Source organism: Ananas comosus, linkage group 20, assembly GCF_001540865.1.
Source record: "Ananas comosus cultivar F153 linkage group 20, ASM154086v1, whole genome shotgun sequence".
NCBI classification, from domain to species: Eukaryota; Viridiplantae; Streptophyta; class Magnoliopsida; order Poales; family Bromeliaceae; genus Ananas; species Ananas comosus.
The window spans coordinates 2,390,430-2,418,196 of NC_033640.1; the positions used below are offsets into that span (position 1 = coordinate 2,390,430).

Genomic DNA, 27,767 nt, shown 5'->3' on the forward strand with positions numbered 1-27,767 from the left:
GTAATTTACAACACTTTATTTAAGCATTTAGCAACCGCCGAAACTCTATCTCGTTGGTTGCGGTGGCGGAGGAGGACAACAGGAAAGGCTCTTCGTCTAGAATTTCAGTGGATTGAGTGAAGAGAGAAGAAAACATGGCAATTGATTTTTCTTTTTTTTTTTTCTTTTCTGTTTGTAATCGGGCCAAATGGACTGGGTGTGGTGGGTTGAGTAGAGTAATCTTTTATTTTTGGTTGGATTGGGCTTTATATTTAGGCATTAGTAGATGTTTTTTTAAGTTTTAGCATAAATGAGACACTTACTCAAAAGTGTCCAAAACATGTGTCCCTATAACCTAATTCTGTTGTAGTGCAGATTGAGTTCGGATCGATGTTGACGTCGCGCCGGGGAGCCGTTCAAGCACATGAGCGTCGTAGTTGATGCGTTGGGAGGCCGGGCGAGCGTGTGATTCCGCTGTTTCGACTTCGCCAGCTTTCGAGGTGGGTTTATCATCGGATTTCTACTCCTATAGTCCCGTTGGTCGACATATATAATTAGTGTATATTCGTCGTTATTGTTATTAGCTCAAATTCATAGTTATGCATGTTTTAGACATATGAATTGAATTTGGAGCATGTTATTAAGTGTTAATAATTATACATATTTGACGTGGATATGACATAGGAGAAAACCAGCGTTCGGGACCTGTCATATGTTACACTACCTGATTTAGCTCTAAGAGCCGTTGTATTTTTGTAGCACCGCAGTATCCTTGTAGTGAATACCCCAGGTAGTTCAGATTATTCTTACGCTCGTGCTGGGATATAAGTTTATTTCTAAATGAAATAAACGATGCGGGTAGCGTGCTACCTATCTCTCTTAAAAAAAAAAAGAATCACCTTTTCTTCACAAGATTTTTAATTAATGCATCCACCCACTTATGACCATTCGAATCCTATTTTTGAATCACCTTTTCTTCACCGAATTTTTAATTAATGCATCTACCCACTTATAACCCTTCAAATCCTGCTTTGAACACTAGAAACGGATGTAATCTATCTATACCTTTATATTAAAACTCAATATCAAAGCTGACATGGCATTTATACCTTAAAGCTCAATACCAAAGATGACATGACATCTATACCTTTTTTTAAGGTATTGAGTCCCACCTTTTATTTATGTATTGTATTTTTTTTTTCTATATGGCTTTTTATCCTTCCTTCATCGGATTTTTAATTAATGCATCCACCCACTTATGACCCTTCGAATCCTACTTTAAACCACCTTTCTTCACCGAATTTTTAATTAATGCATCTACCCACCTCTATATTAAAGCTCAGTACCAAAGCTGACATGGCATCTATACCTTTTTTTGAGGTATTGGATCCTACCTTTATTTTATGTATTGTATTTTTTTTTATGTGGCTTTCTATCTTTCCTTCACCGGATATTTAATCAATGCATCCACCTACTTATGACCCTTCGAATCCTATTTTGAACCACCTTTTCTTCACCGGATTTTTAATTAATGCATCCACCCACTTATAACCCTTCGAATCCTACTTTGAACACTAGAAATGGACGTAATTGGCCCCTCTTCTCTTCCTCCGCTTCCTTTTCCTTCCCCATGGGCTCCAAACCTAACATCGATCGCGTGCTGTGAATGGAGAAGGAGAATCGCATGCCATGTGCGGAACTTGGCGCTGCCATCTCTGCTGGCTTCAAGGACACCATTGCTTGGACGACGAGACGGAGTGCATATGCGACACCATTAATGAAGTGACGAAGTAAAGAAACTAGCTTTTTCATGCTTTTAATAAAGGTTTATATAATATCAGGCTTATTTTTAGTTCTTAGTTATTTCTTTTCTATAATATCTTCATGTGCTTTATCATATTTGTTTATTTTAATCTATATGTTATGTTAATTTGTTCTTATTATGTTTGAATTATACATAATATATTTCCTACATAAACATGATGTTTCTCAAACGGTACAGTACATTACACCAATAGTCAGGTTAGCACATATAGTATTAATATATTGTGAACTTTTATGAGATAAAGCATGTATATTGAATCTAATCAATATTTACACTATAATTTGACCAAGTTATTAAATTAGAGCAAGAAGGTAATAAGGTCCTACAGGTTTCATGAGTGAGGTTCTAATGGCTCCTGGTACAATGGAATTCACTCATATATTGTCCGTCGCCCACTTAACTCTTCATGAGTTGATTCAATGCTCTTGAGAAAATTGAAAGCAAACATAAGAAAGAAAAATATATATCACAAAAATAATTCTTTTCATATTTAGAAGATTATTTTTGTTAACAAGTATTGCTTTGAATTGCTAGATGTACGTACGTTTAGTTGCTGAGTATATGTCACGCCCCGAGTTCGCAACGGAAGACTACGGGACGCTAACAGACCTGCCGAACGGACAGAGTTTCTCCTGTCCGAACGAAGCGGCAACAAAATCGACAAGTACAAAATAATTCACGAGGTCGAACAGGACAGACATCCACAATACAAGAATCAAGAAGGAGTACAGAATAAACAAATGGCATGTATCAGTGCGCAATTTCTCAACTAAGTTGCCGTACAACACGAATATCACCAAATAAACTTTAACTACAAAGGAAAGTATACGAAAACAATCCAGACCCTCGCCAGTACAAGCAGGTTGAACAAAGATAGCACTCTATCTGGTGGCCCTAGGAGATGCTAACTACTGCGCAATCCCCCTCACCTAGATCAACCGCCAATATACGACCCCTGAAAAATAAACCACCAAAGGGTATGAGAACTACTAAACAACAGTTCCTAGTGGGTACGATCATCGATAACCACGACCTTCCCACTAGGTCTACTGGAAGCCAAATCAACAAATGAACAATAACATATATGGTACATAAGTAGCTAAAATGCAAGTATACTAGGAATTTAACTAAGCAGATAAACGAATGATCATAAGTGACAATCAAGTTAATCAACTATAAGTAGCGTAAAGGAATGTCAAGCATAGTAGAAGGCTAACTGACTATGACTTGCATAGACAAATGTAAAGTAACAGTAAATGAATATCTGCATGTGATATAAACAACTCTCTATACCTATCTCTATACCTGTTATACTATCATGTTTTTATATATGTAGAGAGAGGAAAAGAAAGCAACGGAGTAGTGTATGCAACAATGTTTAATAATACCCAATCACAACGACCGACTCGTACGTCCGGTCAAGCCTGCGCCCGCCTAGTGTCAGAATTTGCACTTGCGCAGGTGCACCGTCGACACCTAGGCTCTACCCCCAGCCCGAACACCACTCCCGCAGGTGGGTCGTCTTCCCAAGGGTACACACATCACTGATATAACTGGCCACCATCCGAAGCGGCACTCGAAGGGGAGCGACCCCTACCGAGTATCATAGCACAAGTCTGTCATCTCAAGGTGGCATCAGTAGGCTATAGTCTATGTCATGGTCAACAATATCATAGTGTCCAATCCAATGTCCTCAGAGTAATCATAGAGTAAACAGTAGGTCAAACATCACGACGGAATAAACAAAGGTCCTCTCTATGTCCAAATCTCTGTACACCATTGCCGCGCTATCACGGCCACTGACACACACTATATGGTATGCACGATACAAGTGACTAATAATGACGCATCAAAATGACATTTCTATCACATACTATATGCCATACACGATACAAGTGAATAATAGATGACTAAATCAAGATACATGAAATGTCAATTGGCTTCCCAAGACTTGAATTAAACTATCTAAATATTGCTGACAATTACTATATCATGGCGAGGAAAGAAGTGTGACTTACATTAGTTCTCATCTTTGCATATGAACTCAACTTCATACTAATAGCATCTTTTTCAATAAACAAAGTCATGAACGGAGAACCACAAACAGGGAAATGAGCTACATCTATTCAACACAATGCTCAAGTATAAATCATCATACGCATATGCATATACATACTTCTGCTCATAATCAGATGTCAATGCTAAATCTCTATCATGCTTCAATTTTTCACGGTCTGAGGATCAATAAAAAGGTAAACCTGATGCACAAATTCAAATATTATATAGCTTGTACCAAAATAGACATAGGAGGAAATTCGCTGTTTTCGACGACTCGGAACCCACCTCGACTCGCTAAGTCGACTCCGATAAAAGAAAGGCTACACGCGACCCTTCGCACGATTTCCCGCAATTACTTAAATTGCGCCTCATTGCGCCTCATCGGAAATGTGTATCACACTAATTCACACTCTCGAACACCCTGCGTGCATTAATTGAAGATTAGAGGTACGAATCACGGCAATTGCATCACTCGATCCAATTTCTACATCCACTTCATTCATGTTATTCTATCTATTCTTTTCTTTCCATCTCTCTCTCTCTCTCTTGATTTCTCTTTTTCATTCTTCCTCTTCCTTTCATTTCTTCTTTTCCTCTTCTCGTTTTCTTTTCTTTCTTTCTTTCTTGCTGCCCCTGCAGTAGCAACAATTTGCTGCTGCTGCTGGGCAGCCTGCAGCAACAATCTGCTGCTGAGCTGCTGCTGCTGCTGCTGAGCTGTTGCTGCTGCTGCTGCTATTACTATACCTCGCAGCAGCTGCAAGGCTGCAAAACTGCACCAGCAGCAGCAGGGGAAGAAGAGGGAGGAGGGAAAGGAAGAAGGAAAGGGGAAGAGAGGAAGGAAGGGAAAAGAAAGGGAAGAAGAAGGGAAGGGAAAGAGAAGAATAGAAAATTTTCCCTTACCTCCAATTCATCTTCATCTTCATCTTCTTCTTCTTCTTCTTCTTCTTCTTCTCTCTTTCTCTCTTTCTCTCTTTCTTTTTCTCTTGTTTTCTGGCAGCTTCAAAGGGAGAGAGAGAGGGAGAGAGGATAAGATCAAGCCATTTTGCAACTTAATCCAGTAATTTTGCTATTTGCAATATGGTCCCTCATAATGAAATATTGGCTCAATTTATCAATTTTCGCGTCAATTTCGCGCCAAAACGGTTTCACCTCATTTCCACCCTCTTTCTCATACCTACACAAGTATCAAAAGTCCGCATATTACAGTATATGAAAAAGTTGGTTATAGCAACAAGCCCTGCAATTGATGAGATGAATACAATGTTTCCCACTCCTGACACCTTGAAAAGTGGATGTGCAAGTTGGCTCAAATTGAAAACATATTCCAAATTAATAGCCATCAAGTATGGATAATGTTCAGCATTAATATCTACTGCTGCTTTCACAAAGGACGTCCTACTTTTGCATTTTTTTTTACAAAAAAAAGTTTAATTTTTTTAATTTTTTATGTTAATTACTATTTCTTCTTTCTTCAGTTTTATGCTATTTTAAAAAGAATAGTTTTTTTTTATTTTTGTTTCTCAGAAAAAATAAAATTTTGTTTTTTTTTAAAAAATCAGATTTCACGAAAAATTTACCTTTTATTTTTGTTTTTCGAATAATTTCTCCGGAAAACGAAAACTCTTGGAAAATGATAGTTTTTCCGTAAAAATTACTATCAGACCTGAACTAATCCCGAATCGAGCGCGAAAGAGACCCAATTCGCCGATCCTTCGTCTCCCCGATCTCTAGAGTTTTCGAGGTCCTACTCCCCCCCATTAGGGTTGAGCAACAAGCACATTATAAGAGAGAGAGAGAGAGAGAGAAAGAGAGAGAGAGAGAGAGAGGGGGAGGGAGGGAGGAGATAAACTACTAGCAGAAACAGCAGAGCCCGAACCTTTGAACGACGAAAGAGGAGTTCCCAGAAGCTGGAGCTAGAGCGGGGTGTGTGGCCTAGTCTTTGAAAAATGATTTTGAACTTAAAAAGTGATTTTCGGTTGGAGCGCTTGCCAACTTCGTTTTTAGTTTCAAAATTTGATTCTAATTTTTAAATTCAGTTTTTTCATTTTTGATGCCCAAAAACGAAAGCAGCAAAAACTTACTTTTTGAAATCTAATTTTGATTTTGAACTCAAACTTCAAATTTTTATTTTTATTTTCGATTCAAAGTTTAAATTTAAATTTAATTTTAATTTTTAATTTTTAAATTTATTTTTGAATTTTTAAATTTCAACTTTTAAAATTTAAATTTTAGATATTAAATTTTAAATGTCACGCCCCGGATTACTCGTTTTCCCGGACGCGCCGACAAATCCGCCGAATACAAAAAAAATTTTCCTGTATACGAAGCGACAGCTGTACCTGTAATCAAACAATACTACAACCAGTAGTATAGAGCTGCTAGGAAAAGAATAAGCATAACCAGATAGAAAATAAAAGTTTACTATACATACAAACATCCAGGAATACAACAGCTCGCTCAACGCGATACAACAAAAGTATGTATATGAACTCAAAAACTACCACTACCTATAGCTGTAATCCTCTAGCTCGATGACTCGTGGGGAAGGGCTCTAACCTGCAACGTCCTTGCCACGATCGGTCTCGGTAGATGCAACAGCTGGAATATAAGGCTCTGCAAAAGAGGGGTAACAACTGGGCGTGAGAACTACTGTAAAAACAAGTAGTCCTCAATGGATACCGTCCTCAAATTCATCGGTTCACCCACCAAATCTACGGAAGTAAACAAGTATAGTAAGAAAGCTGGAATGAATCTACAGCTAAATGCACCTATACTATCTCGGTCTAACACCCACTGTCTGTAGAAAAGTACAATCTGACCCAATCTCACTAGGGACTGTGAACACACCCGTCCCAGGGATTGCGAACATGCCCGTCCCGCCTGCCAAAGCTAAAGCTACCTCCACCACCAAGCAGTCCGTGAAGAGCAAGTCCAAACAGGACATAACGACACCAACGCAAACGCACAAAGCCCTACTCCGGAGTGGCACTCGTGGGCGCTACCCAACCGAGTATGCAAGCGTGTCTCTGTCGAGCTCAATCAGGCTCTCACAGGCTATAGTCAAGTGAACAGGGTCTAACAACTGAACTCACGTGTCCTCGGCACAATCGGATGCAGCAACAGTAATCTGGGTCCACCGTCAACCCCAACGGCACCCGACAATCCGGAACAGGCTAAACACTGCAATAAAAATACACTCGGCACCTCAGCACGAGCATAATTACATTCTAAACTATCCTGGATATCCACCGCTTTGATACTGCGGTGATACAAACGAACCACGGCATCTAGAGCTAAATCTGGTAGTTTCATCATAGGACAGGGTAGAATCGCTAGTTTTCTCCTAAGTCAATTCCAAGTCCAACATGTATTACATAACTCATTTCAACATGCTTTAAAAATTCAGATTTCAGCCAAGATGCTAATCGACAAATTCAAGCTAACCACATAGTAGACAAAAGCTGAAAATCATACACGTTGACTAAACTTACACTTAGGAGTAACACCGATGATTAACCTACCTTCAATGCTAATCCTCGACAGCGAGGGGGTCACGAAGTTGAAGAATACCCTGCTGGAACCAGCCGAAACCCCAAGGACCAGAAATCAACTTCCTCCAAGTCTCTAAACATTAAAATCCATCAAGTAATACAATTTTTGACACTTAAGCTTACATTATCTCAACTTCAATGTCAAAATTACCTTCTAAGGCTCAAAGTCGATGAAGGCAGGTCCCAAATCCAATGGAGAATGAAAGTACACAAGGTTCAGATCTCAACTCCAGCTCTCTACAAAGATTGCATAAAGAAATCCATAAAAATCTCAGAATCAGCCTCAAAACCACAACAGCACAGTAAAATACCAAATTGACCATACAAACCTCAACCAAATTCTATCAAATTGGGCTCCATGGATTCCTCTCGAAGTCCTGAATCCAACAAACCAAGTTTCGTGGAAAACGGAGCTTCTTACGTCGCACACGAGCTGAAACACCGACAATCGCTGCTGAAGCTCTGCTGGAACAGCACTCCTCAAGCTGAAATTTGTGCAAATTAAAGCAATTCTAGGGACTTAGAGGCAAAATGGGCTTCACAGTGGAGGAGGAGAGAAAACCAGCCAAAAACTCCTCCTTCCAACCTCCCTACATGTATATAGAGGGGGTAGGTAAGGGTGATAACAATGAGGCTGTCAAAAGACTAAACAGCCCCTCACCTACCCTGGTGTACCGGTACAACATCGATGCTGTACCGGTACCCGCAGCTGAGATTGCAAACTCGAGAGCAGCCTGCGCAGGAAAACTATATGGGGTACCGGTACAACCCTTTGTACCGGTACAAAATGCAGAGAATCTGCAAATTTGCAAATTCCAATGCTGATTCCTGCTCTCGCGTCCCCACTGAGTCCGTTTTGCGTCTATTTCGCGCCAACGTGACTCGGACTCCTCCCAACACTCTCCTGACGTGTCGACAAGCCTCAACTGCTGCACTCCAGGGGTACTACATTAAATTTTAAATCTCAAATTTTAAATTTCCAAATTTATTTTTCAAATTAAAATATCAAATTTTAAATTTTGTACAAATTTTAAATTTTAATTCAAAATTAAAATTATTTTAAAATAAAATTTAGTAAAAATATTATTATATGCAAATATTAAAATTTTTTTACCAAATAGTTTTATAAAATTAATTCAGAAAAATTTCTTTTATCTAAACACAGCCAAACGTTTTATAACTTTTAAACAAAATTAATTTTTCAAACTAAAATCAATGATACAGAAATTATTTTTCAGAATCTAAGCCAAACAGGCCAATGTCAGACTAAAAGTTTGAGGGCTGAAATAAAATTTAATCAAGTATACAAAAAATTATATGACCTCGCAGTTTAACTAAACCAAAAAAAATATAATTTGTAGAAATTGGACGCTTTTCGATGGGACAAAAGCATTGCTATTCTTTTTGCCATTCGATTGAATCGTCCCTATTACTATTGATTGAATTAACCACCAAATAAGAGTAGGGGTGGAAACGAGCCGAGCTCGAGCGAGCTTATATCAGCTCAAATTCGGCTTGAAATTAATTTCGAGCCTTAATTTAGGCTCAAGCTCGGCTTGAAATTAATTCGAGCCGAGCTCGAGCGAGCCTAATTTCGAGTCGAGCTGAGCTCGAGCTCTAAACGAGCCGATTGAAATTCTCGACATTATATAATCAATAGTTTAATTTTTATAGAACATTACCTACAATTTGATGCAACATGTCCAATAGTTCAAAATACAAAATAATTATAAGAAATGTGAGCTAGGGTGATTTCCTGACTCGATGAGGGTCTAAGAGAGAGAGAGAGAGAGAGAGAGAGGAAAAAAAGTAGGGATTTAAAATTTTGATTGTTATCATGTTTTAGGGTTATGTGCAACAGTGAAACAGTCCTGAAGAGAGAGTGTGGTTATGCTAAATTTAGGAGTATGGCTCAATTGCGCAGTTTGTATTCTTAGGTTTATTTTATCAGCGGCCAACCACATAATGGCCCAAATTAAATTAAAGGTCTTAGTATATATTAAAAACATTATTATAAATTATATATAATATATATAATTTAGAGCTCGGGCTTACTATTACTTTTATGGTATTGGCCTCCTTTATTACTATAAGTTTCAACCTTAATTATTATTCCAATTAATACATTCTTCATTTCGTTAGATCATACTATTTAACCACACTACCCACTCAACTCCTGGGCCACTATCATTCTAAGGGACCACACTCCCTATCCCGCTTATAACCACACATCCATCAATCCCAACCGTTAAAATTATATGGTACACAGGGGGTCTATACTCATATAAGAGAATATAGTTAGCCCGGCGATAATACCTATATATAATATTATAATATATATACTTATATCATTATATATATTATATATATATACTATATATTATATATATATTCTGACTTTTCGAGCCTAATTTCGAACGCACCGAGTAAGTACTCAAGCTTCGGCTTTTGGAAAAAAATAAATTCGAGCCTTTTATTTTGTTCAGCTGCGGCTTATTAATTTCGAGCGAGCCATCGAACGAGCAAATATCGAGCGAACACTGAGTCCGCTGCGAGCCGGCTCGCTCGTTTGCCCAGCCTAAATAAGAGTTGGCGTAAGAGCCTTCAAGACAAACACAAACCCATGTGCGAGGCGTCACATTTATGTGATCGCCATAAATTTAGTACTAAAAGCTTTCACAAAAGAAGGAAACCACGTTTGCTACCCTCCGCTCGGCTGCATGAAATTCGGATTAAAACTGCCTGCTGCATTTTCTCACGAACTGACTCTCTACTAGAATATCTCATAGCCTTCAGGCCCTTTCGGTCGCACTATGACAAGGATCTACTCAGAGAGCTAAAAAGATATCCGAGAATCTTATTCCTATTCATCCTATTACTAAGAATGTAGTATTTCGATGTTTGGTTCGTACGGTCATATTATTTAGTCATGTTATTTAAGATTACGAAAAATATACAATTAATTAATTAATTAATTAATTTAATTTTAAATAATACTATAAAAAATTTCAACATCTTTTCAAAAAAAAAGAGAGAATATATGTTAGAAAGAGAGAGCATAATTAAAGAAATATAAAGAGAAATAGAGTCGAGGTTAGAGAGAATGAGAGGGTTGAGATTTTAGAAAAAGAGGGAGAGAAATAGCTTAATTTAGAGAGAGAAAAAGAGTTGAAGTTTAGAGAGAAAAAGAAAAGTTTAGAGAGAGATATGATGTTAGAGTGTAAAGAGAAATAATACCAAGTAGCCGGCGGATGGGAAGAAAGAAAAAGATTAGACATATTATAATTTTTCCGTTCCATTAAGATAAGGATACCCACCCTTCCTCAAAGGAATGAGATTAGTACTTTGGGATGTATCTCATTTCCAAGTAAATTCAGTATTACCAACTGGATTACTTAATGCGTTTAGCCAAACACCGTCATATTTTTTTATTCCTATTGAATTACTAGGAATCTAAAAAAGATAGCGCGAACCAAACGCACCCTCAGACCAATCCCACTCTACAGTGACAGAGATAGATGGAAGAGGCTTACGTTTAAGGGTTAATTGCATACAAATTTATCGAATAGTAAATATATTTTTACAAAATTTAATTTTTAACTTTTATTTCTATAAAAATTTAATAATATTTATTTTTTTTTCTGATTTGTTACCGTTAGAGAGGGATATTCATATTTACTTGTCTAATTTATTATCGTTAGAGAGGGATATTCACATTTATTCCTCTGATTTGTTACCGTTAGATATTTATTAAATTTTTAACAATAAATAAGTAAAATGCCAAATCTTCATCCTCTTTAAAATCCAACCCAATCCATCATTGTTACAACCACTTCTCTCATTCCATTTCTCCTATATCTTGTTTTTAGCAAAGTATGAAAAAATAATAGAGAAAATTAAATGGAAAAGTAATACGCGTTCGATATGGGTGAAGCAATACGCATTGTAGATGAATAGGGACGGAGATATTCTAGTTACGGGTTCGAAACTAGCATTGGAGGAGAGCGAGGAAAAGGGAGAAGAAGAAGAAGAGTTTCTATTACTAGAGTTTTAATTGAGAGAAGAAGAGTATAATATAAGAGTCGATCATCGATTTGGAAATCGCATTATTAAAAACAACTTGGTAGCACGGAAGCTTCCGTGCTACTGATAGTATATCAGCTTAGTTCTATATAAATATATGGGAAAACTTCAAAAACCCCCCCTGTGGTTTCATGCATTCTCACTTTAGTACCCTGTGGTTTAAAACGTATCAATTTGCCCCCCTGTGGTTTCGTTTTATCTTTTCAGAAGCTTTTTCGTTAATATTTCGTTAAATTATATACAAAAAACTTCAAATAACCATCTATGTTTATCGAATATTCAACGTTATTATTGTTAATTTTAATTTGCACTGATATAAGAAAAAAAATAATAAAATTAATAACAAAAGATTAATAAACACGAGTGTGTGAGGATTGATACGTTTAAAGCGGCAGGTCGGTGTGTTGTGATGGAAGTGAGATGCTGATGAAAACACCGGGGGTTTTTGAAGTAGTTTTCCCGTTATATATATTTACTTATATTAGTAAAAAATACGATATAGATTATGAGATAGAAGAGTGTTATAATTTTAAAGTTGAAATCAATTCATTAAATATGATATATATTAAAATATTATAAATTTTTTCGTCGACCAGCTATTTTTTTTCTATTATAACAAAAAACTAAAATGAAGGAATGGTGGCTGGTGGCCGATGACATGGTGCACTGGTGCAGGGAAGTAATTCTTCATGTTTCTATGGTATAAAATGGTAGTATTACTATGACATGCCATTTTAGATTCAACCATTTAATCTATAAAATATTTAATTTTAATAATTTTTTAATTATTCTATAGTAAGTAATTTGAAGAATTGATATAAAAAATTTATGACTTATTAGTTAATTATGTGTTAACAATAGACAGATACACATTATGTAAAACATACTTAATTAAGCTTGTAAAATAAATTATCATTTAAATTTTAAAATTAGTCAATATTATTAATATATTCAAAAAAAAAATTTAAATTTAAAAATACAAATTAAAACTTTTAGATTTAATAGCAATTTATAGATTTAAATTTATTTACGATTTTACTGTCCAATTAAAGCTCAGATTTATAAAAATTCTATGTGGAGCCACCGTTATAGAAAATTTCGTCTAACCAACTGTGCAAGAAGAATAATACCTGTTATTATTTTCTGCAAAAATTTTCTCTGCACCTTGAATGCATGAAATGCTTCATTAAAGACATGATATTCTGTAATTATTTCACGAAATTAATCTACACTTTCGATATAGATAATTTAAAAGTTAAATCTAACAGAAAATCTCCTTGTAAATATCATTATTTACTTAATCTTTTCTACTTTTAAAAACCTATATTAGTCTTTTAATTTTCAAAATATTTTCGAAAACACTTAGAACGTTGATGAAGAGACTAATATGTATAAATTATTCTGACCTGTTATACAATAGAAAAAATATTTTTAATATATTTTTATTATTTTTAAGGATTTTTTCATATGAATTATAAGAAATTAAGGAATAGTAAGGAGGCGTTTGGTTCGTAAATAAGGGGAGAATATGCCATTGTTCCCGCCCTTGTTTCCAAACGCTGTATTGGTATTCGAGAATAGTAGTTCACGGATTTCTAGAATAAGCTGGTATAATCCGGTATAAGCCTCAAACTGTTGTTCCATCTTTTTTCCTAAACCAAACTTGTTCTTAAGTGAGAATACGATCAATTAAAATTTAAATTTAATTTTAATTATAGTATTAAATTATTAATTAATCTAATTAATATATTTAATCATTTTATCTATTGCTTAAATAATAAAGTAATTAATTAATTAATTTCTTATTTGTAATTAATTATTAATAATTAATGTGTTTACCCATAAACTAATATTTATATTGATCAATCATTAATATTTTTATTATCTAATTAATTTTTTTACAATTTACCAAATTAAAATAGTTTGCTAATTTAAAAATAAAATTCTTTTTTATAATTAATTAATGAATTAACTATTTTTATTATCTTATACAATATTCATAGCTAATAAATTTATTAATTTACTAAACTATTTTTAATTAATATTTTGATGTTAATTAATTAGATAAAATATTTTTAATTTAAAATTTTAACTCTTATATTTTTCTTGTTCTAATTTAACCATCCAAATACTATTTATTTTATTCTTAATAACAACTTAATTTTTATTTAAATGTAAAATTAATTTAGTTGCTGCTTATATATAAATTTGTATCTATTTATGAAATAAGCAATTTTTATTTATCCCAGAACCAAACGTAGAGGGAACCTTGAGAGAGAGCAAATTAAGTGCATTAATTTAAAATTTTAAATAATAAATAGATTTTTTGCAGTAAAAAAAAAATCGCATTTTAGCCAAATTTAAATTAATCTGATAATTAGGGTTTAGTGTCCCAGGAAACCTCTTCCCCCCTCCATTACAAAATCATCCGCTCCACCAATCATCCGCTCCATTACACTCTCTCTCTCCGACTCCCTCCGTTTCTCCCAACACTATTCGGATCGGGGTTCGGGTGCGGGTCGGCGGATCATTACTGCAACTCTGCTCACCGTTACGATCGAGAAGGGTGGCCCAGGCCCAAGCGGGATTCGGTCCAACTAGGTTTAGTTAGTTAATAGCAGTTTACAATTGAACCCTGAGTTTTACAGTTTTTTACAACTTTACCCTTGAGATGGGCTATAAATAGCTACTTTGTAACTACCTAGCAACAACTTTTGAGATCAATTCCAACTGATTACTCTAATTGCTTCCCCTCTATACCTGTCTCTGTTTCTCTCTCTACATTTCCTCTTCTCCTCTCCTTGCTCCGATCACCAACTCCGGTGTGTCCTCCGGCGATCGCCGGATTATTCCATCCCTGCTCGCTCATGGAACGTTGCTATACACCCTGATCGGAGATCCGGGAACCTTCATCGGCGCCGTCGCACTCAGGATCAGAGCTCATCATCGAGGTTGCGCAAGGGAAAAACCCATAAGCGCCATCTCTCTCCGAGCTTCGTTTCATCATCGTGATTGCGCCTCTGGTGTAACCGTGCGAGTGTTACAACTACTCTTCTTCTTCTTCTTCTTCTTCTCTCTCTTTCCATCTCCAATGTTAGTATTTAACTCTAATATTTTCATTCTTAAATCTCTGATTTTTCTTCTTTTTTTTTTTTCTCTTTTAATATAAACTTTTTTTTGAAGCTTCTTCAAGGGAGAACGAGTTGTAGCCAATGGATTCAAAGCAGCTGAGGGAGTACGCCCACAAAATGGTCGATTTCATCGCCGATTACTACAAAATGATCGAATCTTTTCCCGTTCTTAGCCAAGTTGAGGTAAAGCCCATTTTTATCTCGACTCATGGTGAGAGATTTTGCTCCTCAAAATTTATAGAAAATCCCATTTGTTAAAGCCCATTTTTAAATCTCAGCTTCCAATTGTTTTGATTTGAGTTGTTTTAGCATGTTAAATGATGAATTTTGTTTAGTTCAATTGCAGTTTTGTCAAATTTGGCAAATGAGGCTACACTAGGAGATTCCAGATTGGATTAGTTGAAATTAGATTAATTTGAATAAAACTTCTCGAGGAAGCTCTAACATTCTTTCTCATTGTTATTATTATTATTTATGATAGAAGTAGAAGCTTCAAGTTAGACCTTACAATTTCAGTCTACAAAAACTGTTCCTTGAAATTAATCTCGATGATTGGTGTAAATTTGTTTTTTTCGTTGGCATCTCCTGTGATACTTTGTTGTTTTCATTTTTGCACGACAAGATGGTTGGTTTTCCTTTTCATGTTTGTGTTAATCTTTTTTTTTTTTTAATCCATAACTTAGTACCTTTCCCTGCAGCCAGGATATCTTAAGGATCTTCTACCTGATTCGGCTCCCAGCAAGCCTGAAAATCTCGAAGATGTTTTCGTCGGTGAAACTACTTCACTGTACTTCACAACGCGAGATTCTCTTCTCTGTTTTGATTAAGCCTTCTTATATTTGCGAGAATAGGGATATGCGTATTCAGAAATGTTTTGCGTGCGCAGATATACGTCAAAAGATAATACCAGGCATCACCCATCGGCAGAGCTCCGATTATTTTGCTTACTATCCGTCTAATAGCAGCACTGCTGGGTTCCTAGGAGAGATGCTCAGCGCCGGCTTCAATATTGTTGGGTTCAATTGGATAGCATCTCCTGCCGCGACGGAGCTGGAGATGATCGTTTTAGATTGGTTCGCTAAATGCTTAAGCTGCCTGAGCAGTTCTTTTCAACAGATAAGAATTGCAATATTGTTAATGCCTGCTTTCGCTGGCTTTCGGAACGGCTTCGTTACTCTGGGAAGCAGTGGCTAGGCATTTGGTAAAACAAAATCTCTGGAGCTTTCGCTATGGGTGTATATGCAAAAAGATCCCTTTAGTTTCCCTGCCTTCTCTGCTTCGTTTTGGCTGATATTTGATGATCATCTTGCAGGGCGAGGTGGAACGGTAATCCAAGGAACAGCGAGCGAAGCTGTCCTTGTAGTTCTATTAGCTGCAAGAGACAAAATTTTATTGAAGGCTGGAAGAAAGTCCCTTGAAAAGCTGGTGGTTTATTGTTCCGATCAGACGCATTCTGCTATGTAAACAGCATGCCAGGTATTGTAAACATCATATTTGTCAAGCGTGTGGTTGTAAAAATAAGGCTTCCCTGCCTCATTCTCACACTAATAGTTCTTCCAATAAATCGACTGAATTTCCAAAGGCAACTACTTTTGTGATTTGCTTTTTCATGTTATTTGCCTTGACTTTATATGTTGAATAAGGATTAAGAGGAGATGGTTCTATTCTTCTTTTGAAATCGACAATATAAGCAGCTTACTGCTTGGGCCTTGGCATGTACCGTGCTGAGTGTCGTTATGATGTCCCATTCCACCAGCATCCTTTTGTGCAATGGTATACCATTTTTTTTTTTTTAATGTGTTTAAATGCATTCTTACGTACTCTTTTCTACTCAATTGATAGAATGATTATGTCAACAAATTTGTTGAAAACGACATATTGGAGTTTGTTAGATTAGGGGTTAAATGTTTGAGAAAACCAAAGTGCCTCCAATTTGCTCTTAGTTTCAGCAAAGTCCTTGTCAAAATGAACAAATGATGTTTACAATGGGTAGCTTTAGATGCCATTCTCATTATTTGTCATGGATCTCACCAAACTTTACTAGAAATACTTGGTTTTTTCGAGCTGATGGTTACAAATTGGGAGAACGAATCATTTTCCAATGAACCCTTAAGTGTAGCAAATTGAATCATTCAAATGAGCCCATGATGAGAGATGCTTGGATACTTTTGATAGATCTAATAATAAATTGTCAAATATTTATAATGTAATCTCTTGCGTTTAAGCACTCATGAAGTTATGAGTTGATATGCTTTTCATGGTAGATAGTAGGGATATTTCCAGAAAACTATAGAGTGCTCAAGGTTGATAGCAGTTCAAACTTTGCTCTTCTTTCTGAAGTACTTAGTGAAGTGATTTCCAAGGACTTATCATTTGGCTTGATCCCATTTTTCCTCTATGCTACTGTAAGGATCAAGTGTTAAGTTTCTTTCCTCCGAATTTTTTCCTTATCTTTGAATCAGAATGAGAAACTTTGATATAATTACCTGATATATCCCTACAAAATCATCTATATACATATGTACCCATGTAAAATCAGAATTTTTGTAAATACCCCTGGAAAGGCGCAGTTTCTTACGGAAATATCGTTATATTAAGTTGGCGAGTCATTGGAGACCTAATGGACTTTATTATCCTCTTCATTGTTGATATTGGTATTTCTTTTAGTACATATTATCTCCTTGGAATTTAATCTGGTTTGTCATCATATTAAGTTTCTCCTGATTGTTTCTTTGCATTAATGCTAGTTTTTATATGGTATTGCATGGCTGTCTTTCTATTTTCCATTTTTTTTAATTTTACTTTTTGCCTCTAGCCTCATTGTAAACCTCTGTTTAGAATCTTTGGCTCTGAATGTAGCATCTGCTTGGTTTCTTTTCTTTTCTTTTCTTTTCTTTTCTTTTTTCCTTCTTTGTCAAAGAGATTGCCATCTTGTTGCATAATGCTTCATGATATGTTTGGCATCAATGATTGCTCTTGCTTAGAAAATTGAAAATTTGTTGGAAACTTTTTTTTTTTGCTTAGAAAAAATGCTCGTTTTACAAGCAAATAGTAACAACAATTATAAAATGCTGTTTCATAGCATACTTTTAATATCAAGTTTGTAGAAAAATGTGATAAAGATGCGAACCCCAATAAGTGTTTACATATATAGCCTTTTCTTTTGTCGATTCCCTAAATTCTGAGGTGTTGAATTAGCAATTTGTTCCTTTCAGGTGAGCACTACCTCTTCAGCAGCTGTAGATTCATTATTGAAACTAGCAAAGATTTCTAAGGTATTGTAAGTTATAATTGATCTACAAAAAATGCAGAGAAATTTATGCATTAACAATGAAAATTCTTTGTAGTTGAGTACTTTGGTTCTGCTTTTATCATCTCAATTGTTACATTGTCAAAGGAGTATGCTGACCTCTCTTAGTCCCTTTGTAAGCCATTTTGAAATAGGACCTCGAACTTTTTTTTCTTCTCTTTTTTTTTTTGTGGGATACACAACTTCTCAACTTGTCTCATTATGATTTAAGAAGTTTTTTTTTTTTTTTCCTGTTGAATTAGGGAGCCTGTTATATTTAATTGTTACTGTGTAATAATATTATATACAGTGCTGTCCACTCACCAGCTGACATAGTATTGATTTGTTCACTAGTTACTATTTAGTGGCCAAGCCCTAAAGAAGCTGTCGATTTAACTGAATCCCTATGAAATTGACAGAAATGATTCAAATCAAGAAAAAATTAAGGTGACGTCAGTTGAAGAAATACAGTTGGAGGGTCTATTCCAAAATGGCCTATTTTCATACATTGTTACTATTTCTCAGAGGCCCGTTTAATTGTGAAATTTGAAATTTATTTAAAATTATTTGTGCTAGGTCCATAACATGTGATTCCATGTTGATAATGCACATGCGGGCAGTTCTTGTATATGTTGAGAGTACTGTCATCATAATGATGGCATGGAGGAAGCAGATTCATTTTGAATGAATGCTCATAAATGGTATCTTACAAATTTTGATTGCTCGTTGCTTTGGGTAAAGGTATGGCATATAGTTTGTTAATATCTATACTCTTATATGAATCCCCAATATCAAATGATGATGTGGCAACTCCTTGCAATGGATCTTGCATAGGATATGCTAATTACGTTTAAAATGTTGATGGGTTAGTCTATATCAATAATCTGAAGAATACATGGATATTGTGAGTCTTCATATTTTTAAATCAAGCATAGTTATGATTTTTTTTTTCTCCAATAAAAATTCCTTGCTAACAGGATCAAAGTGCTCTCATACAATCATTGTCCGCAAATCCCGATGAGGAGTTACAGCAGTTGCAAGAGAGAATGGCAGATCATCAAAGGTACCTAACCACAGGCCGCGCGTACATGCTTTCCGGTTTGAGCTCGCATTCTATGCAAAGGGCGACAGCATTGGGGAACTCGACCGACAGTGCTAACCTTGTTGGTGCCTATCAGACGCAATCCATGGTCGACATGGTGCGCCGATCGCAGATGCTGGGCCCACCGTCGCCTCGAAGTCCGGTCAGGCCAAAGGGAAGATAACAACATGGTTATCTTCAGTTGACCAATAAAAGGGAACAAAAAGGGTGGAAATTTATAGTAAACATTTTTGCTTCCTTGGTCAGTACTCGTATGTTTCTTTCTTATTGTTAGTGTTAAGGTGGTGGGGGGTATACAAAAGAGTAAAATCTGGAAAGGTGGAGAAGGGATGGGTTGTGTTAAATGGTGTTAAGTGTTGTAACGGGAAAAGTTGTAGGTGCTTTTTCTTCTTTTCTTTTTTTTTTTTCTCTCCGTCTCTCTCTCTCTCTCTCTCTCTTTCTAAGTATTTTGGTTTTGTGATTTTGGTGTTGTATATAAGGAAGTTTTGCTTGGTATGCTTGTAACTTTGTGGGCATTTATTGAAACACCTCTGCTTGGTCATGCTCGGCTTGTTTATGATTGAGCCAAGCTCGAGCTTTGCTTATTCAATTTTGAATCGAACTTGTGCTGCTTGTGAATAGATGCCTTAATAAGAGATTACTAAGGTTAATTAACACACCATCTTCTTCAAACACAACATCACATATTTTTAGAACTCAAGCAGGAAGACAATGAGATTTTTACTGTAACCAATGAGCTCAATTAAGAAGGAAAGGGGGAAAGAAAACATCTCAGTCCTACATTTATTGTAAATCAAAATGACTAAATTAACAAAACAGCACAACTTCATTCGGAAGCAACTGTCGACATCTTTCGGTTTTTCAGTGTAGTATTACAACATACAAATCACTTCCACTACATTTCCTTTTTTAATATTTTAGTAGTACATCTATTATGCTAGCAACAACAGGCGCGAACAAATAACGGTGGAAATAGCTCGAATCGGCACAGAAAGAGCTGCTTCATGCTTTGCTCGCTAAAGCCAACTGCAGAAGAAAGCAAGCTAACAAATCTGCTATCAAACATAGTATATCAAAATAACATAGTAAAGAAACTAAAGAGAAAATAAATATATAAAACGTAATAATGAACTACTTTGAACTTCATCAAGCAATTACTACCTAAAAGGTGAACTTTGTCAACGCAGAAATTCACCGATGCTTTCATATTTTCTGTTCTGCAATCAGTTCGGCTTGAATGTAATTTGAAGGGGGCCAGATCTTAAGCTGTTATTGAAACATAAACACATCAATCATGCATTTCATAATATAAAGGGTTGCATAAAATTTTCTTACCTTAAAGGTCAATCAATTTGGGAAAAAGAAAAACTACTTTAGAATTTCAAACAAAAATACTGTATGGTGAACTACACAACTATCTATGTTGGAAAAAACACTCATGCAACTTATATGGCCGCGCAAGATCAAGCAGGTAGAAAGCAACTTAATGCGAGTACACATGCAGAAAATAAAAAAGAGAAAAAGCAAAAAACTTTGTATCATCTCTAAAAAAGAATATATCTATCACAGATGTATAATGAAACGAAAACACTATACAATACCAATTAACCTTATGATTTATGCAAAAGTACTAAATAATTAGATAAAAAATGCAAAGTGCTGAATGATCCAACTAAACCCCTTTTTGTTTAGGAGAAAATTCAACTAATCCAAAAATCCAACTTCTAATGTCATTGATCAAAGTGTCATTTTCTCATTTTTCCAAACTCGCCGTTAATCTTCAAATCCCACAGTACTCCCTACATTTTATTTGGTGATGTTTCTTGCTCTGATCACTCTTTAGCTCACGAAACTAACAGTTAACAGCTTGTAGCCAATGGATTTATTAAGTTTAATATACATACCATTTCATTTAACTTTTTTTTTTTTTTTGAGAAAAAGATAGCACGCTACCCGCTTCATTCATAGAGGAATTGAATTAGGCTACAGTGGTGAGGCAGCCGAGGCCTCGAGGATTAAAAAAAAAAAAAAAAAACCAAACAAATAAGTTTGGTTTATTGAGTTCATTTAACTTAAATTAACTCAAAACATAAAGGACAAAAATAAGAAGTATGAACCAAACAAACAAGTTTATCAGCCTAACCAAAACGCTTTATATTTGAGGGTTTCTCCATTTATTTTTCCTAGCATAATAAAGGGCAAGAGATGCAAGATTCGTGTCATGTTCTGTTAGTGAAAATCTGCACTTCACTGTCGATTATGGTTGAGAGGAAAGGAACAATAGTAGTTGTTAGAACAAATACCGCAACGAAAATCCGAAAATAATATTTATTGGGAAATTTTGAATTTTCTCCAACAGTAGTAACTCTAAAACTAGTAAAATGAAGTCAATAGAACAGACAATAAAACATTATGCAACTTAAAATCTATATCTACACTTTTATGTACTAATACATAAAAGGAGAGCTGGGTTACATTACGGGACAAACAAGCGACACATGTCCCTCGCGCTCTCCCTCCTCCACTTCAATACTATTGCATGCATCTGGTCAATTAAAATATCATATGCACTAAACCTTTTTTTTAGTTATTAATATTTTAAAACCAAAATACTATTTAATAAATATAATCTACATCGAATAAAAAACCTATGTACAAAGTATTATAGAGTTTAAATTCCAACAATAGAGATTATCAATACGAAGTATAAGATATAAGTATAGACCCGGTGTATGGAATGATTTCTCCTCCCCACCCAGTCCTCAACTATAAAAAAAAATTGTCTACACCCCTCTATAAATATTACATACACCCAACCTAATTTTTAATATTTAATATTATAAAATTAAATCTAATTTCATAGATGCGATTTATACTATGTAGAAAGGCTTTGTACTAAAAATTTTTAATTATTTGGGGTTTCGAAAATAAAGTGCATAAAAATTACAAACATATCCGGTGCACGAAATGGTATCCTCCCTTCTAATGTGGATAAAAATATATAGATACCCCTCAACTATAAATCAGGTGAAATTACTAATGAATTAACTAAAATGACGATAGATAATTAAAATTGTTAAATGTGGTAAAATTATTAATGAATTTGATAAAAATTACTAAACAAAATTTTTATTAAATTTTATACAAATTTTGACCAAAGATCAATATTTATAATATTTTTTTATGAAATAAAATTAAATAACTAATAATTGATAATTAATATATCTATTAAATTTACTAAATTTTACATTTATATATATTTTTTTAAAAAAATTATTTTAATAGTTTCCTCTCTTTTTGCTTTCACATATGCCATTATAAAATAATTTAATTATTAATAAGTTTTTACACAAAAAAATTTATGTCGCACATAAACTAATTTATATTATTTTTATTTAAATTATTTATAATTATTAAATTTTTATTTAAATTATTAATAATAATTAAGGTAATAGATAATATAAAAATATACTTATCTAACAAATGCTTATTAGAGCTGTTATTACAGAGAGTAGTTGAAAAAAAAAAAAAAAAAAAAACAGGGCCACACAGACCTAAGATGCAAATATATATGAGAAGAAAAAGTTGCATTTAAGAGAGTTAGCAGACGTTAAAGAGATGGGGCATACCCGATCTTTTTCTTAAAAGGATTATTCAGTATACACGCACCCGAGAATATTGACGAAATTTTCCAGAGCCTTCAAATGTACTCCTTCAATTCGGGGCGACAGCCGCTGATTCTTAGATATCCATTGAGGTGGGCAGTTCTGGAATCGATCGCAGCAAACGAGCATCATGTTATCTCCAAATAACACAGGGATTGAAGATCTATCATACTGCGCGTAAGGATTCAAGAGCCGGCCTTATGAATATCTAAGCGTTGAAGGAGTTTCGGTTTTTGCAACCAGCCATTGCTCGTCGAGGGATGTGAGTTCGGTACATCAATTATTCTTAACTCGCTAACAGAGTGTTGAGGTTTCTCAATGTTCGACGGCGCAACAGAGCTGGCCGGTCGATATTAAGACTAAGAACTCCGCTAGCGTGGGGCTGGTATTTAGTGAGGCCTAATGTGTTGCAACAGTGAAAGTTCGAACGCAGCGTTGTCGCATCCTTAATCCGACAAGAATGGAGCGGGAGGAGAGCTTGTAGCCCATCCAATGACGACAGCTCTTTACAGTTCCAGATGCTGAGTTCCGACAACCTTGGAAAAACTTCCGCCGTAGGAAGGGACGTCATGCTTGCACAACCACCAATCGCCAAGGAGCGTAGATTGTTCGATTTTGGCAATGACTCCAGTAGCGGCAAATCGAGATCGCCGCTTGATTGAAGGTGGAGTTTTTCAAGTGTCTCGGGCAATCGATCGTCTAGAATCCCGTGTGTCGTGAGATTGGGACACATTATTATAGTCAAATCCTCGAGGGAGGGAAGTTTTTGGAAGAATTTTTCCGGCAAATGCCTTAGATTTTCACATCTAACAATGCATAAACTCTTCAAGGCTGGAAAACATTGTTGCTGTAACATGAATCCATCTAGAGATGTGAGGTTTGGGCACTGACAAATCCATAGTTCAAAAAGTGCAGGATGCGATGATGATGAGTACGATGCTCGTCCTTGGCCGCTACTGCAATCTTGTTGCATCATCGGAAGAGAAGTCAATCCGGCCGTCCAAATAACCAGTCGACTTAGAGTAAGAGGCAAAGCAGGCAAACCCTTCAAGCTAGGACAAAAAGCTATATCCAATTCATTAAGCAGAGGGAACATGTGCTCGCCTTCGAACAACTCCAAGTCCGGCATCCTCTTCAAGTATAGCTTCTGTAGTGATGGAAAGGCGCAACCACCAACACTTGTTGGACAACATAATTTCTTTACAGCCTGCATGCTTTCTAAACGAAGAAACTTGAGCAAAGGAAGTTGCCCAAAAGGTGGGAGGTTCTCCCATCTCTCACAGTTGGATAGTGTGATAGACCTTATATTAGAAAGAGAAGATTTCTCCGTCATCCAACATGGAGATCTAACTCCGGCATATCCTTCAATTTCTAGTTCCTTGAGATTGGTATGTGGTCTTAAATTATCAAGAAGTGGCTCATCTACCTCTAGACCACCAGAGCGATTCCTAGACCAACGGAGTGACAATTCATCAAGATTTTTTTTCTCAATCAAGTTGGCATCTGCAGCCTCTTCGAGACTCGTTACATTTTCCATACTCGTAATGCCTAATTTTCGGAGGCTTTGCAGGTTTTTTAATTGATCTATCTTATGGCTGCGCTCCTCACGGACACGGAAATTGTTTAACTCCTGAAGTGATATTAATTTGCCAATCCAAGGAATCTTGTCCATTGCATCCAGTGTCGAATCATCTATTGTCAGTGCCGGAAGCCGCATTACTTCTAGGTGATAGAGTCTACACGCAGATTGAGGTAGAATAGTTATCTCATTTTCTCTGTTACTCCCTGAAGAGAGGGAGAGGGAGAGGTAGCGGAGGTGAATGAGTTTACCAACTTCATCTGGAAACTTATAGTCAGCTGCAGTCACTTCTAGAAAGCGTAAGCTTTTTAAATCTTTTAGAACTTTATTAAAATCTACTGCAGTGAAACTCTCGTTTAAATGAATAATAAGGGTGCGTAAGTTCTTGAGATGGGAGATCATAAGAGGGTTTACCTTGTTGACAGGTACCCTGTTGACATATAAGTGGCGGATTGTTTCGGGAATATCTCTAGAACCATCATCTTCAATTCCCAAACATTCCCCTGAAGAGACAAGCTGAGCTAGATCATGCAACAGATCATGCATGACATAACCTTCCTCGCTTAGTTTGACATCAAAAAGGGATTTTCTTGCCAGATGGTTTAAATACTCCTCTCCTATATCCTCTAAACTTCGCTTTTCATGTATTGGTTGCTTGATCAACCCAGAACGTATCCACATACGGACAAGGTCACTCTTTCGAAACACATAATCCTTAGGAAATATACTGCAGTATCTAAAGCAAATTTGCAAGCTTGTCGGCAGATGATGATAGCTCAATCTCAGAATCATCCTAATGTCCAGTATTTTTCATCCATGCAAGAGTTCAAACATCCGCCCAAAATTTTTGCTGCCAATGGGCATCCCCCAAGCTTCTTTGCTATTTGCTCACCAATCAATTTTAAGTTTCCATGATCATCAATATTCGTTCCAGCAAATGCATGCGCATTGAAAAGATGCATAAAATCAACTTTTTTTAACCCAGTTAATGTTAAAGACTCTTTTTTACATCGTAGAATACTGGCTACCGTGTCCGCCACTGAATCCATTCGAGTTGTCAACAGAATCTTGCTTCCATGTTGTCCAAATTTTAAAGGACTCACCAAACTCTTCCATTGAAGAAATTTTTTATCAGCCCATACATCGTCTAGTACAAGAAAAAACTTCTTGGAGATCAGCTTTTCTTTAAGAATCTCTTGAATTGTATTAAGGCTCTTGTCGCCAAGGCTCTCCCGAACATTCGCCGCTTCCAAGATCTTTCTTGTCAGCATAGCCACATCAAATTGATCGGAAACACACACCCACAAAACCAAGTCGAAGCACTTCCGCACTTTTTCATCGTGGTAGATGAACTGCGCGAGAGTGGTCTTTCCCAACCCACCCATGCCAACGATCGCAAAAGCCGAGACCTTTCCGACAGTTGCAGAAGCATTCTCCGGCTCATCGCTTGTCGGTTTTGTTAACCATTCAACTATCCTTTCCTTCTCCGTGTCTCGACCGTAAATTGTATCCTCAGTTAAGAAGGAGCTAGTCTCACGGGCATTTCGTATCTCATCTTCCTGTTGACGCTTAACATCCGAATTGTATAGCTGCGTAACAAGGTGAAGTAAAGGCTCACTACCAGCAGCAACATGATCTAACGCCTTCACGGCCCCCCTCAACCTCGTCAAAGTGTCGTCATTTCCAAAGATATTGTCAGCAAACTCAGTAAACTTCCATTTTAAGTTGAGTTCAGTACCTTGTCGTACTTTGTTATCTCCAGCTTTCACTGCCTTCTCCAGCTCGTAGTACTCCATCTCATCAAGCACATCCTCCGCCTGATCGACAGCATCTCTGAGTTGCCACAGCCAGGCGTCGAGCCACTCGTTTTGCTTCGTAGTGACAGTCTGCCCCTCCTCGACGAAAGTCAAGATCGCTCGAATCCGTGGAAAAGCCTGACGAAGCCTCTGGATCTCCTTCTGCACGTCGCTCAGCCCGGCGCCGCACTCCCCCACGAAGGATACGGCCGCGCCGATCAGCTTCTCGATTACCACCGACGCCGCGGACTGAGCCACCAAGGCCAAAGCCATGTTTCCTGTGTAGCTCTAGCTCTCTCTACTTCTTCCTCAAATGATCAGATGAGCACAATTAATCAAAGACCGAAAGGGATGACCCAATAGTAGTATTGAACAGCCAATAATGTAGGAGGAGTTTCTGCGTAACTTCTCAGCCACTCACAAAGTCTGTTGTTTTTCCACCGTGTTGGGCCCGCTGAAAATCATATTAGCCATTCGAATCCTTATCTTAATAAAAGCTGAAGACGAAAGACTTGGCTTGATGTTCCCTGATTTGTCACTGAGCCTTCCTTCTTGATCTTTCCCCTGTTATTTTTGTTTTTTTGCTCTTTTCCCCTATTTACATCTGCTAGAGGGTGTGAGTAGAGTTGTTTAGTTCTTGTTTTGGGTTTGGTCTTATTGGTGCTTTTCCCCAATTTTTTTAGGAGGCTCTAGCTGCCTTCAACTTGTAAGCTTAGTTCATTTCACTTATTGAATGAAACAGGTAATTTACTATCTTTCTCTCAAAATAAATAAATAAATAAATAAAAGTTGAAGATTCGAACTTTATTTCATCACATCAAACTCAAATTATAAGATGTGTGACGTTCTAATTCTCAAATTTTAATTAATTATAATTTTTTATTTGAATTATGCGATATGTCGTATTTTGGTTCTTGATTTTTTTTCGAATCGTAGTACGTAATATTCTATTTGATGATGCAATACTAATTAAAACACTATATTAATTTAATATTAGTAATTCATTAATACTTATTTAATTTGTAGGACCAAAGTGAATTACTTTTTAAAGTTTCTAAGTTGTAAATGTCACACTTAAAAGCTTGAGAGCTAAATAAAATTTAATTAAAACGTAAACAAATTATATGATAACACAGTTTAACCAAGCCAACAAAATATAATATGTAGAAGGTGGATGCGTTTTGATGTGACAAAAGTACTGCTGATCTCTTTTTTTAAATTGCAACATGGTGTAAAGCAATAGCATTATTTGACCCTCTTTTTGTTCGTTGTCCTTCCTCTTTCGGCATGTGTGGAGGCCGCTCAAGAGAGCACTGATATATTTGTAAATAAATGTTATAATATTTTACAAATTAATATATATATATATATATATATATAGAATTAAGCTGGAATACTATTAAGGGCCTGTTTGGTTCGAGTTATGTAATATTACAAAGTATCTCGACATATCCAGATGTCTTGGATTTCGGCATGAGATTACTACTGATGCTGCATTAGAGCATTTGGTTTAATACAGTAATGTAATACTAGATTACAGTGTTTATAGCATTAATATGTTTGGTTCAGTTTATAAAATTTAGTAATCCTGACATAAAAGTATAGTTTTTTTCAAAATTGCCCTTGTTGTGGTCATTTGAATATTATTTTTTACAGAAATGACGAATAGAGGGAAGGAGATCGTGATGATTACTTGGGAGGACGACGTA

At 36.0% G+C, this 27,767-nt stretch overlaps 3 protein-coding genes, 3 long non-coding RNA genes and 1 pseudogene across 7 annotated transcripts; 2 read left to right on the forward strand and 5 right to left on the reverse strand.

Annotated features, from left to right (window-relative positions):
* On the reverse strand, positions 2,538 to 4,450 carry LOC109725385. Of its 2 annotated transcripts, none has more exons than XR_002220244.1 (2): positions 4,148 to 4,450; positions 2,538 to 2,759 (listed from the first exon to the last, which is right to left on the reverse strand). It is a non-coding gene; the product is annotated as an uncharacterized LOC109725385 (long non-coding RNA). The 2 variants fall into 2 exon arrangements; XR_002220243.1 differs by having other exon boundaries at positions 4,098 to 4,450.
* LOC109725384 lies at positions 7,285 to 8,008 on the reverse strand. Its single transcript, XR_002220242.1, has 2 exons — positions 7,743 to 8,008; positions 7,285 to 7,650 (listed from the first exon to the last, which is right to left on the reverse strand). It is a non-coding gene; the product is annotated as an uncharacterized LOC109725384 (long non-coding RNA).
* On the forward strand, positions 14,226 to 17,836 carry LOC109725409 (annotated as a pseudogene).
* LOC109726044 lies at positions 16,695 to 19,181 on the forward strand. Its single transcript, XM_020255474.1, has 4 exons — positions 16,695 to 16,742; positions 16,892 to 17,032; positions 17,843 to 17,902; positions 18,894 to 19,181. Exons 1-4 carry the CDS (start codon positions 16,695 to 16,697, stop codon positions 19,179 to 19,181), a joined length of 537 nt encoding a protein of 178 aa, XP_020111063.1.
* On the reverse strand, positions 19,781 to 22,675 carry LOC109725421. Its single transcript, XR_002220255.1, has 3 exons — positions 22,648 to 22,675; positions 20,180 to 20,284; positions 19,781 to 20,070 (listed from the first exon to the last, which is right to left on the reverse strand). It is a non-coding gene; the product is annotated as an uncharacterized LOC109725421 (long non-coding RNA).
* Positions 22,970 to 24,943, reverse strand: LOC109726045 (putative disease resistance protein RGA1). Its single transcript, XM_020255475.1, has one exon. The coding sequence runs from the start codon at positions 24,941 to 24,943 to the stop codon at positions 22,970 to 22,972; it is 1,974 nt and encodes a 657-aa protein (XP_020111064.1).
* Positions 25,051 to 26,331, reverse strand: LOC109726046 (disease resistance protein RGA2-like). The gene has a single exon (XM_020255476.1). The coding sequence runs from the start codon at positions 26,329 to 26,331 to the stop codon at positions 25,051 to 25,053; it is 1,281 nt and encodes a 426-aa protein (XP_020111065.1).

Coding starts and splice junctions, on each gene's coding strand:
- LOC109726044 (XM_020255474.1), top strand. CDS start 16,695: ATGGTTACAAATTGGGAGAACGAATCATTTTCCAATGAACCCTTAAGT. Junction 16,743..16,891: donor TTTCCAATGAACCCTTAAGT/GTAGCAAATTGA, acceptor TTTTCATGGTAG/ATAGTAGGGATATTTCCAGA. Junction 17,033..17,842: donor CATTTTTCCTCTATGCTACT/GTAAGGATCAAG, acceptor TGTTCCTTTCAG/GTGAGCACTACCTCTTCAGC.
- LOC109726045 (XM_020255475.1), bottom strand. CDS start 24,943: ATGTGGATACGTTCTGGGTTGATCAAGCAACCAATACATGAAAAGCGA.
- LOC109726046 (XM_020255476.1), bottom strand. CDS start 26,331: ATGGCTTTGGCCTTGGTGGCTCAGTCCGCGGCGTCGGTGGTAATCGAG.